At 39.6% G+C, this 16686-nt stretch overlaps 1 protein-coding gene and 1 pseudogene across 2 annotated transcripts in view; one reads left to right on the plus strand and one right to left on the minus strand.

The window, feature by feature from the left end:
* Positions 1 to 16686, plus strand: part of CRYBG3 (crystallin beta-gamma domain containing 3) — a 130008-nt gene that overhangs the window by 99923 nt on the left and 13399 nt on the right. For both annotated transcript variants that reach the window (XM_078452917.2, XM_078452918.2), the window contains one exon: positions 6490 to 6616. In XM_078452917.2, the coding sequence (XP_078309043.2) occupies positions 6490 to 6616 (127 nt within the window). The remainder of the gene's footprint in view (positions 1 to 6489; positions 6617 to 16686) is intronic.
* On the minus strand, positions 436 to 1832 carry LOC132683805 (hsp90 co-chaperone Cdc37 pseudogene; annotated as a pseudogene).

Here is a 16686-nt window from a genome sequence, read left to right on the forward strand (position 1 = left end):
GCAGAAAAGGCAGTCCTGAGAGGAAAATACATTGCAATCCAGGCCTATCTCAAGAAACAAGAAAAATCCCAAATACAAAATCTAACAGCACACCTAAAGGAACTAGAAGCAGGGCAGCAAAGACACCCCAAACCCAGCAGAAGAAGAGAAATAATAAAGATCAGAGCAGAAATAAATAATATAGAATCTAAAAAAACTGTAGAGCTGAACAATGAAACCAAGAGTTGGTTTTTTGTTTGTTTGTTTGTTTTTGAGCATCTGAAATCCTTTATTGGTAGATCATTGCTGTTTACCATATTAGAAGACTCGAGAGCAGATGAACAGTGAAAACAGAGCCCATAGTGACTGGAGCAGGCCTCTGGGCTGGCGACCCTCCCCACACCCCACGGACCAGCCTAGCGACCTCCACCCCTCCCTGGACCCTCAGGCCTTTGGCATAATGCTCTGATGGGTGGCCTGCAGGCAGTGAAGCCCCTTGACTCAAAGCAGAGACTTGGATGAGCACTGAGGTGGGGGCAGTGGGATGGGGGCAGTTCTCTCCCTGACCCGGGCTGGGCGGGAGCAGCGAAAGTGGAGGAAGCCAGGAGCTGGGGAGAGGTATCTATTTTTGTTTTCTGAAAAGGGGCACACGGGGGCCTGCGGGCAGGCAGGCGGCAGGCGGCAGCCGGAGCGAGTCACTCGCTGACATCCTTCTTGTCACCTGGCTTGGGGCCGGCTTCCAGCAAGGGGTCCCCGGGGCCTGTCTCCTCCCCATCCTTGGCCTCGCTGGACTTGGGGTTGGGGACTCAGAGGTCAGAGTCGATGCAGCGCTGCATGTGGTACTTAGCATCGGTGTGGTCCATCTTGCTGATGGCGTCTTGAAGCATCTGCACATCTTTCACTCAAAGCATTTCTGTAGTTCCTCAGAGAGAGACTCGTAGACCTCCACGGGGTTCAAACCGCCAGGGCCTAGCCGCTTCCGGCACTGCTCCTCCTTGTATTTCTTCATGGCCTTCTCCATGCGCAGCTTGGCGCGGCCCCGCATGCGCTCCTTGAAGGCCTCCAGTTCGTCGTTGAAGCCCTGCATGTACTGGCGGTCAGCTGTCTTGATCTTGGTGAAGAACTGCCGGAAGCAGGCGCGGGGATCCACCTTCAGGCTCTTAGCCAGCTCCAGGATGAACTGCATGACGATGGTCTGGTGGGCCACCTGCTCCTTCTCCTCCACCTCTAGGTCAATGCATCAGATGACAAGGTAGTTGGCGGTCTCCTCGCACACCAGATGGACATTGTCTGACAGGTACTTCTGGCTGTCGTCCCAGCGACGGAGCATGCCAGAGTGCTTGATCAGTTTCTCGTACTTCTCCACGAACGTTTTGTGTTTCTGCTCCCTCACTTCCTCCGACGACTCCTCTGTCTGCTTTGGCTTGGTATTGACCATGCTCTTGCTGAAGCCGTCCTTGCTGAGTGTGTCCACGTTCCAGGGCATGCTCTTCTCCTTCTTGCGCATCTCCTCCAGCTTCTGCTCCCAGCTGGGCTCCTCCTTGCGCAGCTGCTGAGCCTTAGCCTGCAGCCGCTCTAGCTCCACCTTGTTGCTCTCGCCCTCCGCCGCCTCCAGCTTCTTCAGCCTCTGCTGGCACTCGGCCACCTTGCGCCTGCACTGGCAGCAGCCCCTCTCCAGCTCCTCCTTCTCCTTGTGGAACTGCTCCATGCGCTCCACCCGGGCCTGGTGCCGCCAGTGGAAGAGACTGGCCGTGTCGATTTTGGGGTGCGTCTTGTCCTCATCGTCAGACACCTCGATGTGGTCCCACACACTATAGTCCACCATCTTGCCTCAGCAGCTCAGCCTGCATGGGCTCCAGCTCTGACTCTGGCGGCGGCAGTGCTGGAGACCCAAGAGTTGGTTTTTTTGAAAAAATAAGTAAAATTGATAAACCTGTAGCCAGGCTTCTCAAAAAGAAAAGGGAGATGACTCAAATAGATAAAATCATGAATGAAAATGGAATTATTACAACCAATCCATCAGAAATACAAACATTTGTCAGGGAATACTATGAAAAATTATATGCCAACAGACTGGACAACCTGAAAGAAATGGACAAATTCCTAAACACCCACACACTTCCAAAACTCAAACAGGAAGAAATAGAAAACTTGAACACATCCATAACCAGCGAGAAATTGAATCAGTTATCAAAAATCTCCCAACAAATAAGAGTCCAGGACTAGATGGCTTCCCTGGGGAATACTACCAGATATTTAAAGCAGAGATAATACCTAGCCTTCTCAAGCTTTTCCAAAAAATAGAAAGGGAAGGAAAACTTTCAGACTCATTCTATGAAGCCAGCATTACTTTGATTCCTAAACCAGACAGAGACCCAACAAAAAAAGAGCACTACAGGCCAATATCCCTGATGAATATGGATGCAAAAATGCTCAATAAGAGACTAGCAAATCGAATTCAACAGCATATAGAAAGAATTATTTACCATGATCAAGTGGGATTCATTCCTGGGCTGCAGGGCTGGTTCAACATTGGCAAATCAATCAATGTGATGCATCACATTAATAAAAGAAAAGATAAGAACCATATGATCCTGTCAATTGATGCAGAAAAAGCATTTGACAAAATACAGCATCCTTTCTTAATAAAGACCCTGGAGAGAGTCGAGATAGAAGGATCATACGGAAACATCATAAAAGCCATTTATGAAAAGCCCACAGCTAATATCATCCTCAGTGGGCAAAAACAGAGCTTTCCCCCTGAGGTCAGGAACACGATAAGGATGTCCACTCTCACCACTGTTGTTTAACATAGTGTTGGAAGTTCTAGCATCAGCAATCAGACAACAAAAAGAAATCAAAGGCATCAAAATTGGCAAAGATGAAGTCAAGCTTTCTCTTTTTGCACATGATGTGATATTATACATGGAAAACCTGACAGACCCCACCAAAGAGTCTACAACTGATACATGAATTCACCTAGAATTCTACTAGAACTGATAAATGAATTCAGCAAAGTCGCGGGATACAAAATCAATGTACAGAAATCAGTTGCATTCTTGTACACTAATAATGAAGCAACAAAAAGACAAAGAAACTGATCACATTCACAATTGCACCAAGAAGCGTAAAATACTTAGGAATAAACCTAACCAAAGATGTCAAAGATCTATATGCTGAAAACTATAGAAAGCTTATGAAGGAAACTGAGTAAGACATAAAGAAATGGAAAAACATTCTGTGCTCATGTATTGGAAGAATCAATATTGTTAAAATGTCAATACTACCCAAAGCTATCTACACATTCAATGCAATCCCAATCAAAATTGCACCAGCATTCTTCTCGAAGCTAGAATAAGCAATCCTAAAATTTGTATGGAACCACAAAAGACCCTGAATAGCCAAAGTAATATTGAAGAAGAAGGCCAAAGCGGGAGGCATCACAATCCCAGACTTCAGCCTCTACTACAAAGCTATAATCACGAAGACAGCATGGTATTGGCACAAAAACAGACACATAGACCAATGGAATAGAATAGAGACTCCAGAATTGAACCCACAAATATATGGTTAAATGCCTCCTTTTCCAGGGCTTACCATCAGTCAGTCTCATTTTTCCCATCCATTCCCATTCTATCCTTACACTGTCTCCCTGTCTTCCCCTCTTCCAACATTTACTCAGTTGAGTATTTTTTTTTTTCCTTACTGATACCAGGGGTCAGTTAGCAAACCTTTTCTATAAGGGTCAGGTAGTAAGTATTTTTAGCTTTGTGAGCCACACAGGCTGTGTCCCAGCTACTCAGCACTGCCATTGTAAGCACTAAATCAGCCACAGAAGATAGATAAATGGGCATGACTGTGTTTCAATAAAATGCTAGTCAGTGAAATTTGAATTGTACAGTATATTTACGTATTACAAGCTATTCTTTTAATTTTTTAAAACCACTGAAGCATGAGTGGCTCAGTTGGTTAAGCATCCAGCTTCAGCTCAGATCATGATCTCATGGTTTGTGGTTTCAAGCCCCACGTCAGGCTCTGCGCTGACAGCTCAGAGCCTGGAACATGTTTTGCATTCTGTGTCTCCCTCTCTCTCTGCCCTTCCTCTGCTTGTCTGTGTGTGTGTGTGCGTTCTCTCTCTCTCTCTCTCTCTCTCTCTCTCTCTCTCTCAAAAATAAATAAACATAAAAAAAAAAACTGAAGCATGTGAAAAGCAGTCTTAGCTTGTGGTTTGTATTAAAGCTGGCAGTGGGACAGATTTTACAACCACAGGCTATAGTTGGCTAATCCCTGCTCTATAGGAAACGCTGTAGGTTTCAGGTAAAGCTAACTAGCCAGCAATGTTATTTGTTTGGCCTACACAGTATGTTAAACAAAAATGTATCAGTATTTTGGTTTAGGGTGTTTTTCACCTTCTCTTTAAAAAATCAAAAGATTTGATAACCTTAAGAAGCATTCATCTTTGGCAATTATTAGCTAGTGTTAAGTAAATGGGATATGTGGTCCCAGTGTACCATAGGATATATTTCCAGCTTTTTTTTTTTTTAACCTGGTATGCTACTCATGTATATTACCTGCTTGGCCTCCTATTGGTATATATGTTTGTAGCCTCCATTTGATATTAAACTGAGTATATCTTTAAGGATCAGTCCACCCAGTCCATACTGATTCTGTCAACCTTCTTGATTAACCCTAACTCCACCAGTCTTTCCCTCTCAGATTTTCTATAGCTCTAACTAGTTTGAACTTCTCTGTGTATGTTATTATTTTTATACTTACAAAAAAGGATACGAGGGTTTTACAATCTTAAAACACATAAAATAGGGTACTATAAGTTAAGTAGATTATCTGCAACTCTTATTGTCTAAAATAATTTTGTTACTAGTATTTGGCTCTGGGTTTCTTCTCCACTAAGATAAAAAATTACTTAGTGACATATATTTTCATTATCTAATAAAGGGAAGTATTGAAGGTTTTCTGGAGGAAAGTGTTTTTCCTGACACTGAAATCTGGAACAAATTAGTCCTGTGTTTGCTTTATGTAAGGAATATTCTCTCTCTCTCTCTCTCTCTCTCTCTCTCTCTCTCTCTCTCTCTGTGTGTGTGTAATTTAAAATTGTGTTGTGTGTAGTTTATTAAACTGCAGTCTTATAAAAGAATACAGGAACCCTGGCGGTTGCTTGAGTACCTGGGAGACCTGGATTAAAGACCAGTTCCACCACTTCCTAGATATATAACCTTCAACAAATTGGATCATCTGCCTGAATCATTTTTCTCGTCTGTAAAGGAGGGATAATAACAGTACCTACCTCAAAGGATTCTTATAAGGGCCAAATAAATGATGCACAGGAAGGGCTAACTCCATGCCTAACACGTTGAAAACCTTTGATAAAATGCCCAATTACATAGAAGATATGAGACTAATTACAATGTTACAGAGCATATCTGTGGTTATCCTAAGTTAACCTGGTCTAGCGAGAGTACAGTTCTTTTGGTCTTAAAGTATAAGGTTAAAACTCAAACACACCAGAAGTGAAGTAGTAACAGCCAGTTCATTTCTCCCTTGGGCTCCTTCTTTTCAAAAGGGCATAGGTCTTAACCAAGTTTTTGATGAATGGTGTATTGAAGATAATTGACTGCCAAAGATTCTTAATGGGCTTACTTCTTTTTAAAAATCTCCATTAGCGGGGCGCCTGGGTGGCTCAGTCGGTTAAGCGTCCGACTTCAGCTCAGGTCACGGTCTCGCGGTCCATGAGTTCGAGCCCCGCGTCGGGCTCTGGGCTGATGGCTCAGAGCCTGGAGCCTGCTTCTGATTCTGTGTCTCCCTGTCTCTCTGCCCCTCCCCTGTTCATGCTCTGTCTCTCTCTGTCTCAAAAATAAATAAATGTTAAAAAAAAAAAATCTCCATTAGCTATCAGATATACAGGTGATAGATTTTATTTACTGTCATGTGATGTTAGGAGTCTCGTTTCTTTACTCCCCTACACTGACATCAGGCTCATCATTAAATAAGGATACAAATTAATTGTTTTTCCTAAAAGAAACACAAGCAGTATTTTTCTAATCTGTTCAAGTACTTAATAATCACCATAATCTGATCCCAAGGTTGTGTACTTGGAGGTACCAAATGAAGCTAATGTCTTTAGCGTAAAGCAGATGTCTTGTTTCAAATTGCAACGCTGTCATTTAACAGTTGAGGAGACCTTGCACAAATTACCTAACCTTTCTAATACTTAGTTTTGTTGCCTATAAAAATAAGGATGTGTTTCTACTTCATAGAATTGAGGACACAGTGTGATAATATAGGTAAAGTACCTAGCACATGTCTAGCACATGGTAAGCAGTCAGTAAATGATAGTGGTAGTTGTTTCTTTAAACTGAAGCTGGGTCTTTGCTGCTGGTCAGCACCATGACTTTGATGTCCTACTCCTTCCCTGGTTCCCCACAGCATGATGATGAGCCTGAGATGTCAACTGATGTAATTTGTCCGAATGTCTTATTGCTTGTTTTTAAGCTGGCTCCTATATTACCAAGAGGACATTTCTAATAATCAGTGTGTATTAGAAGAAGGCCTCTATGCTGACCTTACTTCCTGTGGCTGCCCAACATCTAGAGTTAAATCCCTCAAGCCCATTGACTATGTAAGTACTTTGCTTGGGTGCATAATTATAAGACTTTTTTCTTGTCCTGTTTAATTGCCATAAATGATGTGATGTTGGAAGAAGTGATACACGGGTAAATATAACAGTATGAATATTTATTCATGGACTGTAAAATTGAGATTCACTCATGAAATCCAAAACGTAAGACTGATATATGTATCATATATATATATATTTTATATTTTACACATATGATATACATATATATGATACATATAAAATATATATATATCATACATATATATATGCATCATATATATTTTTTAAAGCAAGGGTTCAAAACTCAGGACCTATAGTAATATGTATAGACCTAGGCTTAAATCTCAGTTTGATATTTCAACCATTTTGGATGACATTAGTAAAGTTACGCAGTTTCCTTGTCTATGAAAAATAATAGTACTTTATAAGTCTCCTGGGATATTGAGTGAAATGATGCTTATAAAATGCCCAGCACATGGTGAACAGTCATTAAACATTAGCTGTTAATTAGCTATAACTGTTAGTTGTAATTGTTGCAGCTGCTTAATAAAGATAATAACCTGATAATTTTATTATCCTACTTGATAAGTCACACAATGTTACTTTAAGGCCTGGGTCCTGATATGGCCACTGGTACTGATTTCACACCTTTGTTTGAGGGAACTAGGGATTTCCTGCCTGCTGTGTGCAGAATTACCTGGGTCACCTTGGAGACCCACATCTGTAGAGTAAGTGGTTTTTCCTTTCTGTCCTATTTACTCAGAATTTTGTTGTGAGCAAAACAGGATCACTACTCTGCAGCATCAGTTCTGTGCTCCATGTTTGTAGGTCTGGGCAGAGGAAGTAATGAGGATCTGGGATATTTTCAAGATGTCTGATTGTGATCATTCCCTTGGAGCATTTGGTCAAAGCTGAGGTTTACACAGAGATGAGATAATTTGAAGCCCTGCATAATGGTATGAATGACTGAGACCTTTCAACCAGAGCTGACTCCAGAAATGATGATCATACTCAGAAACTTTGATTCCAGCCTAAGCAATGTAGCCTTATTTCAGGACCTTCCTGGATAGAGTATTCTTGGTATCAGGCTAAGAATAGAGTCTTGGTTGAGGAACAAAAATAGAAACAGTCCTCGGTCTCTCTCAGTTGCATCTTAGACACCAACTGGTAAAGACTTAAGTGGCTATTGATTGATACTTCCTGTCTGTTGGACAAAAAACAGAAAGGGGGAAAAAAGAATGTGGTCTGTTCAGTCTCTCCCAAGTATTGATAAGGTTGAAAAAGACATTGGAAAGTAGTCCACATTTACTGGGAAAGGAATTTTCTTAGCAATTTTAGTGGTCAAGCCAGCAGACAGATACTTATTTTGTATATGTAGTTCTAAATATGAAAGTATCATCTTGAAAGGATTTTGCAGGACTTCTATTTCAGTGAGCTAAACCAACTAAATTTTTAGGGAGGGAGTTTTAGAATCAATCAAAATTAATGAGTATTACTGTTTTTCTTTGAAGAGTTTACACTCATGAAGTCAAAAGTGAATAATTAAAATAAGGAATGAAAATAGAAGAAATGTTTTTAAGTTTTACCGTGCACTTGTGTGTCACTATTTTGGTTCTGTGAAAGCCAAGCAGTATAGATGAAGGTGCATCTTAGGAAGGACCTGGGAGCTATAGCCTTTTCTCTCTAAGAACTGATTAAAGAATATATCCAGTTTATGTAAGGACATCACATTCATTGTCTTAATGCTTTTACACGGTATGTTTTTAAATCTTTGAAAAGTCTTTGTTGAAGATATATTTAGGCAGTAGGTTTGGTTGTGAAATGGAAGGAATGTGAGGTAAGGTTGGGCATCCCAAGAAAGACCCCCCAGATGACCATGAAGAGGCTTTAACAGGTAACATTTCTTTGGTGAATTCCACCGTGCTTCACGCTGGTGGCCCTGACACTCTGAGTTGATCCAACCTAGGAGATTGATAAATGAACCAGGTCAATACAGTAATCTGTAGAAGGTGGATTCTCATGGCTAGAATGCTTGAGAATTCTGTCCTGAGCATTTTTTTCCCCTCTCTAGAACATATAAAACTGAAATAGTCCTCAGAAGGTTATTTGTTGAGCATAAGACCTAGGTAAAATGAAGTAGGTATCTTGAGATTAGTTTACTCAGCTAACCTTCCCCACAGAAGAGACTCCTGAGGGTCCCAGGTGTTTACATTCTCCAAATCCTGGAAAATGCTAGACACCCTCTACCTATCCTGCTTCTCTGCTTCAGTCTGCATCCCCACTGCCCCCACGTTTTCCTCCAGATTTATTAATGTCACTGTGTAAGCCACAGTCCAGTGGGATTCTGGAAAATGTTTCTGTCCAGTTGAGTTGACATGAATATGGACTAACTTCTTGATTTTGCTTTAATTAGTTACAACTGCAGAATTCTGAGGGTGTTGCCTGTAGTTAGCATTCCCAGACATGCTGTGAATTACTGTTAAAGTGTCATAATGGAATAATGTTGAGGAGTTTTAAGACTTTCTCTTCGTACAAGATGAGTATGTTTGGCAGATGACAGTTTGCTGATTTCTGTTTGTCTAGACATTTGTTACATTCTAGAAGCCCATGGATAATTTGCAGTCATTTTATAGTGAAAGGACCTTAGGAGTATATTTTATAGTTCTCCTTTCACTAAGGTGATATTGGGAAAATCACTTAATTTATTTGTACCTCACTTAACTCACATGTAAAGAAACTGTTAGGTATTTTCAAATCTTTGTCAGCCTTTAGTTCTGTTGCAAATAAGCATCTTGGGTATATTTCTAATTGGGCATGCAAAACAATATATCCAGCATTAGGACTCATGCGGTGTGAGGGAATAACATAGTAGATTAGCTTCCAATAAAGTTATGCCATATAACAGTCCCCAGAACAGTTGGTTAGGGGCTGAAGGTGAGTGGGGAACCTATATAAATGCTTTAAGCATTGGCCCAGTAGTGTGTGAGGTAACCTTTTATTGCGTTTCCATGGGAGCAGCATTCTGCTCATTACTTCTTTAGTGTCTCCATGGTGGCCTGGCATGGAAGTTGGCCTCCTTTGAAGTAATAATCCAATCCTGGCAGCTATAAACAGGCAAAGCAAAAGAAACATTGTAACAAGAGGCTGTAGAAAAACTTCAAATGAAATTATAACTGTGATGACATAATGATATTAAGAGGTAGAGTAAGAATTGGCAAGGCAGTGATTGATTCTGTGCAAGCATGCTAAATAAGGAACACAGCCATAAATAGTCGAAGACTGTAAATCCAGCCACAGAATGAAAGGAAGCAATGAGTTTATAAAGTGTCTGAGAGTTTGGTTACTATTAAACTTTTCAGCTGAATCCATATTTAGTTAATAGTTTAAACTATTGCATACAATTTTAAAATGAAGGCCAGCAAAACCCTGCAGACTAAACATCACACTTCCTAGTAAGACATTTGAAGCATTTCCCCTTAAAGTTAGGCAGAAGACAAAGGTATCAACTATCACCATTTCTATTCGTGATTCTGGATCCCCAAACACTTGAATAAGATAAAATCCAAAAAATGTTTAAAGAAAGAAAGTTGTCAAATTATTAGAGTTAATATGAAGTTTTAAGAAGTTTCTGGATACAAGGTAAATGCCAATGAAACTATAGGATACTTAAGAATAAGTCAAACCACAAGGCAAGTAATTCATTTATGGAGAAAATAATAAAAACTTTATCGAAGGGCATAAAAGATGAAGAGATAATAATCTTTTATAGATTGAAATGACTCGATATTGTGAAGTTGTGGTCCTCTCCAAATTATTACAACTTCAGGCAAGATGCTTACAGAATCTTTTGACTTTCTAGGATAGTGCCTTTTTAGGGTGAGATGGTAAAACATGACAAGCTTATCCTAAATTTGGAAAAGATAGGGATCCAAAATAGCCAAGATAATTTTCTTACTAAGAACAACAGACAGGGTCACTTGTCCTGCCAAATATATATTGCGTTATACAGCAATAGTAATAAAGACAGTGGGTATTGGTGCAAGGGAAGAACACAGAACTGGGGAATAGGATAGCATAGAAACTGACCTACATAAATAATGGAATTGGAAGGTGACTGAAATAGGTTACAATGGGGCTATTATGAACTATTAAATAAATTGGTGTTGGGACAATTGGCTCTTTACATGGAAAAAGAGTTAGAATCTTGCTTTACTCCAAACGCAGAAATAAGTTCCAGATGGATTGTGGCAACCTAAATGTGAAAAACAAACTTCAAAACTTACAAGAAAATATGGAAACTAGCCTAATAGTATTGGAGTAGAATGGATTTAAAACAAAATGTACATGTCAGTAAGAGAAAGGGAAAAGGCAAGTGTATTCATTTCCTATTGCTGCTATAACAAATTACCACAAACTTAGTGACTTAAAACAACAAACCATATTACAGTTCTAGAGGTCAGAAGGTCTAAAATGGTCTTAGCCTGATAAAAATATGGTGCTGGCAAGACTGCATTCCTTCTGGAAGATGCTAAGGGGAGAATCGGTTTCCTTACCTTTTCCAGCTTCTCAACCTCCTCAGCATTCCTTGACTCATGGCCGTTGTCTGTCTTCAAAGTGCATCACCCCAACTTCTCTCTGTCCTGTATCTCTGACCCTCCTGCCTCCCTCTGATAAGGACCCTTGTGACTATATTAGGCCTCTGTGGATAATCCAGACTAATATCCCCGCCTCAAGTTTTTTAACTGTTAGTCACATCTACAAAGTCCCGTTTACCATATCAGGTAACATATTCACAGGTTTTAGGGATTAGGATGGGGACATTTTGGGGGTTGGGTGGGGGTGAGAGGTGTGGAGGTGGGGGAACATTATTCAGCCTACCGCAACAAGCCACAGACTTAGGAGGGTATATTTGCAGCCCTTATAAAACCTGCAAAGGTTTAGTGTACAGAATATAAAAAGAACTCTCAAATCAATTGAGAAAAAAAGAAAAACGTATTTCAAAACTTAGCAGGAGGATGTGAATAGTTCATAGAAGAGAGAAAAATGGCTAAAGGATATGCAAAAAATATTAAACTTCACTAGTGATCAAGTAAATGCAAAATAAAGTAATAATTAGGTAATATTGCCTTACTTTAAATAGAAACATTTGAATGGTTTGGTGGCAGAGAAGTGGGATTATTCATACACAGTTTTTGGAAACAGTGTCAGTTACATGAGGTGGTGCTGTAGGCAGGGCAGTGGAATAAGGATGTTTGTTGCAGTTTATTGATGGATGAAAAGGAGCCACAGCACATCCATGTGAGGAAATGTAAGACAGTGGCTACAATAAATGAAAGTGAGTTCCATGTATTACTAAAGGGTATTATGGTAAGATACTGTAAGTGAAATTTAAAAACAAAAGATGCAGGGGTACCTGGGTGGCTCAGTAAGTTGAATGTCTGACTCTTGGTTTCTGCTCAAGTTGTGATCTCCATGTCCGTGAGTTCAAGCCCAACATTAGGCTCTGCACTGTCAAGATTGGGATTCTCGCTCTCCCTCTCTCTCTCTGCCCCTCCCCCACTTGTGTGCACACACTCTGCCTTTCTCTCTCTCAAAATAAATAAACATTAAAAAAATAAAAAATAAAAACAAAGGACGCATAACCGTTAGTAAAGTATAAAAATATGAGCTGGAAGGACTCACATCTTCAGCATAGTGATTACCTTTAGAGAGAAGAGGTTCAAATTCAGCTGTACCTGTTAATGTATTTATAAAATTCAGTACAAATATAAAAAAATTTATTACTTTTGGATGATGGGTACATAACCCATCTATATATTATTTTTTAATGTTTAGCTTCTTTTAAATAGGGGCAGATAATTTTCTTAAAAAGTGGAAAGGGGAAACCAATTAGAAAGGTAGATCTAGAATGAAACTGATTTTCTAAACCAAATGAAAGCAGTTTTCTGAGGAGGATTATAGTTCACTGGTGAAGTCTGGGAGCCCGACAGACCTGAGTGGCCCTGGACATGTTTCTGACTACCCTAAGCCTCAACTTTCTCATCTAATAAAGTGTGAGGTTTAAACAAGCTACTGCATGTACAGCCCTTAGCTCATAAGCACTCACTAATTGAGCTCATAGACCATAATTAATATTCACTAAGCAACATGAAGACTACCATTAGCGTGGTAGGTTGAAGGTATTTGTATATTTTTGTTTTTAATATGCCAAACTTAAAAGATTCCAGATTAGAGTCATATTAGACATTTATGAGCCTTATTTAAATTTGTATCATTTTACATAACTTTTTGCCAACACACTGGTATTGCTCTGGAATGGAATGGTTTTAGAGGTATGCATTATGGTTACTTTCCTTTAATTCATCTTACTTGTATTTCCTGTTTTAGCTAGGCATTGTTCATTTGGCAAAGATTGAGATGAATTGATGTTGTCAGGCTATATGGATATGGCTGTTCTCATGGCTGATTGCTGAATATTTTGAAAAGTATACGTTATATTTAGAGTCTAACCAATTAATATAACCCTGAGGTATTGTCAACACCTCTTCCATATACATGGTGATTTGAAACTCAAAGAACTCTACAGTTGCTAAAGTAAAGGTCTGTAGTTTTTTTTCTAAGTCAAAAATTACTTAGATTTAAAAATTTTATCCATTATATTGAAGATATGTTTATATAAATGTAGTCCCTCTAGCAGAATACTCTCACTAGGATCTCAGAACTTCAAATTCAGGTGGCAGACAACACTTTTGAAGCCAGAGAGAGAGGTAAGAATAGGAATCTTATACGTTGCCCAACTGACCAAGTTGGGCGTCAAGTGCTCCAGACATTAGCACACATGCCAGTAGAAGTATTCGCCATTAAAACTACTGGCATTTAGAATATGTTAGAGCCACAGTGTAGGGGTTAAGAACATAGCCTCTGGGGTCATACTTTGTAAACTCAAATGCCAGCTCTTACACTTACTGCGTGTGACCTGTGCCTTGATTCTTCATCTGTAAAGTGGGGTTAAAAATAGCCCCCACATCAAAGGGAAGTTGTGTGGGTTAAATAAGTAAATAAATTCACAATCCACTAATCTGAATATATTTTGGGATTTGGGATATTTTCCCCATTTTAAACAGTGATATGGTTTATACATAGCACTTAAGGAAACACTGCAAAAGTGTTCTAAGTAGCACCCCATAACTAAACACATTCCTATTACTGTAGCAAATATATTTATGGCTACACACATATTGGAGAAATACTATAAGTAGCCCTCTATTCAGGTCAGATTTTGCTGCCAATTGAGTTAAGAAAAAAAAAGGGGGGGTGGGGGACTTAGACTAAGGTTTTTGTGTGCTGAACGATGGATAAGGAGTTGTGGATGGATATATTTACATATAATGTCTGGTGCATATGAAAGTGCTGTATATATTAATTATTACTAGTCTTGTCACTTAAAATGTGGTTTAGTTGATGGGATGAGGTGGAGGGTTTTTTTCTTCTTAAAAGTTCTTTCATACAATTTGTTCAAGTATTCTTTTTCTTTCTTAACTATGTTCTCCTTTTAGAAACTGTCTGATTTTTGCCTTAGACTTAACCCAGCAGGAATGTCCCATTACTATTGACCCCTAAGAAGAGCCTTTGGCCCAAAATGGTTGGCTGTCTTCTAAGTTAACATGGACTGAGGCCAAGACATTTGTAGAGCTCAAATTGTAGTTAAATTCTGGTGTTTTCTGTTGTCCTTGGAAAGTTCAGATTATTCTGTCATCTGCAGTTTTGAAGACTATTAATAGTTTATATTCCTATTTTCATGTCTGGAAAATGTATCAGAAAAATAGGATTTTAAAGTAGTTCTTCATTCTTTTTTCTGAATGATTACCTATCTACCAGCTTCCACTGTTCTTTCCATTAGCACTTATGTTGATGTTCCTAACCTTTAAGTACATGTATAAATCAAATGCATCTATAAATTTAAATACATTTAAAAATTAAAACCATTTAAATTTAAACAACTTAGAGAAAAATCAAGTTTAAATATAGATCAGACCTCTAGAGGGTGGATAACCGTAAGTGTAGAGATAATAGATGTTCTCAAATGAGAAGTCTAGTCAATGGGACCACTTGGTGATAGCCCATTACTGTTAGTGGAGCAGCAGGTTGTTTTTACTGATTTATGTAAACTCATAAAACATACTGTCTCGGTGCCTGAGTGGCTCAGTCAATTGGGCGGCTGACTTTGGCTCAGGTCATGATCTCACAGCTCATGAGTTCAAGCCCCACGTCGGGCTTTGTGTGACAGCTCAGAGCCTGGAGCCTGGTTCAGATTCTGTGTCTCCCTCGCTCTCTGCCCTTCCCCTGCTCACACTCTGTTTCTCCCTCTCTCAAAAATAAACAAACATTAAAAAAAAAAAATACTGTCTCTATCATTCTTTACAATTTTGTTCTCTGTCTTCCTGCATCATCATTTTAAAACCATCTTTTGTGATCCCCTGCACCGCATTTTACATTGTTTCCCAAAGACAAATTTCTAGATTCAGAATTGCTATTCGGGAGTGAATTTGATTCAGTTTGAGGGATAATGGCCATCTTTTTAAAAATGTCTTTGCGTTTTGCAAAAGAGGAAGAAAAATGTACACAGGTCCTATTTTTCTTAGAATAATGCTTAGCATTTAAATTGCATTCTCCTAGTAAGCTTTTAATTTTTTTCCCTCTTGGGTTTAAAACAGTTACATTATGTCAGCCTTAAATGCCTTTAATAGAGGCATCTGCCATTCTACCCCAGCAGGCTCTTAACTGGGGAGAATGTTGCTAACAATTGACTGTGAGCCCTGTCTGGGCTCCTTGCCTGGCTGCCCTTCCTTACTAGTTAGTAACTCAACCAGAAGATGTATGAAGAGGTAAGCTGAAATGCTTTTTTAAAAGCTTAAGGGTGAAGATGTTGGAGAAAGTCCAACAGTAAAGGCAGGGGCTTATCTGTGGATTTTGATTATCCATCTTCAGTCACCAGTTTTAGTGGGTAATTTAGAATCTGCTGTTTTTACCTGCTGCTCTGGACTCCTGTAAGGACATTTCTTCCATAAGCTGTTGGGATGCTTCCAGTTTTTATTTTGCAGATAGCAGAAGAGGTGCCGAATCTTACCTGTGGTCACTCAGTGACTAGAGATGAAGCCCTATTCCTGACCCAGTTTGTGGTGTTTACTGAAGGAAAATCAGTGCTCCTGGACAGCCCTTTAAGGCTTACCTTACTGTCTCACTGCACACAGTGATTGTGACATTCTTTTACAGTATCCTCTAATCCCTAAATCTGTACTCTCCATTACCATACACTAGCCACGTCATTATTTCTTATTTATTCACATTAGATTTATAACATCATATTTATATTTAATATTTACTTAATTAAAATAAAACTAATTCAGTCCCTTGGTTACACAAGCCAAATTTCAAATGATCAGTGACCACATGTGGCTGATAAGTACAGATAAGCAGCATTTCTATCACTGCAGAAAGTGCTGTTGGATAGTACTTCATACCTTCTTCCTTCGTCAGGTAACCTTTGCCACATAATGTAAAGAGAAACTAACTCACACATTTACCTGGAAATCTCTTTGGCATTCTTTTTCTATCTTTCCTTGTATTTCCGAGGAAGTATAGTTCATCTTTTCAAAGTGATATTTCCCTTCATGGACTGATTCCTAGTCAGAGGTTCTGTACTGATGGGAAACAATGGACTGGACATCTCGCTTCTTCCTTAGAACCATCCCTCTCATCTTACATTGTTGAGCTTTTTCTATCCTACGCCACTGTGCCCACAAACATTCTTATGGGCCACCAGCCCATTTCCCTCCTTCTCTTCACCAACATTCTCTAAAATGTACAATCCCATGCACCCTGTCTACAATTTCTCACCACTCATTCCTCAGTCCCTATGACCTAGATTCCACCCCTCGTGTCTTGCACACCGCTCAGAGTTCTCTTACAGGTTTCTAGCTGCCTCCTGATCGCCCAGACCCCAGCAGCATTGCCACAGCCACCCTCTTCCTCCACATTGCAAATGTATTTGGTACTATCGATGACTCTTC

This window comes from Panthera onca, chromosome C2 (assembly GCF_046562875.1).
Source record: "Panthera onca isolate mPanOnc1 chromosome C2, mPanOnc1 haplotype 2, whole genome shotgun sequence".
NCBI classification, from domain to species: domain Eukaryota; kingdom Metazoa; phylum Chordata; class Mammalia; order Carnivora; family Felidae; genus Panthera; species Panthera onca.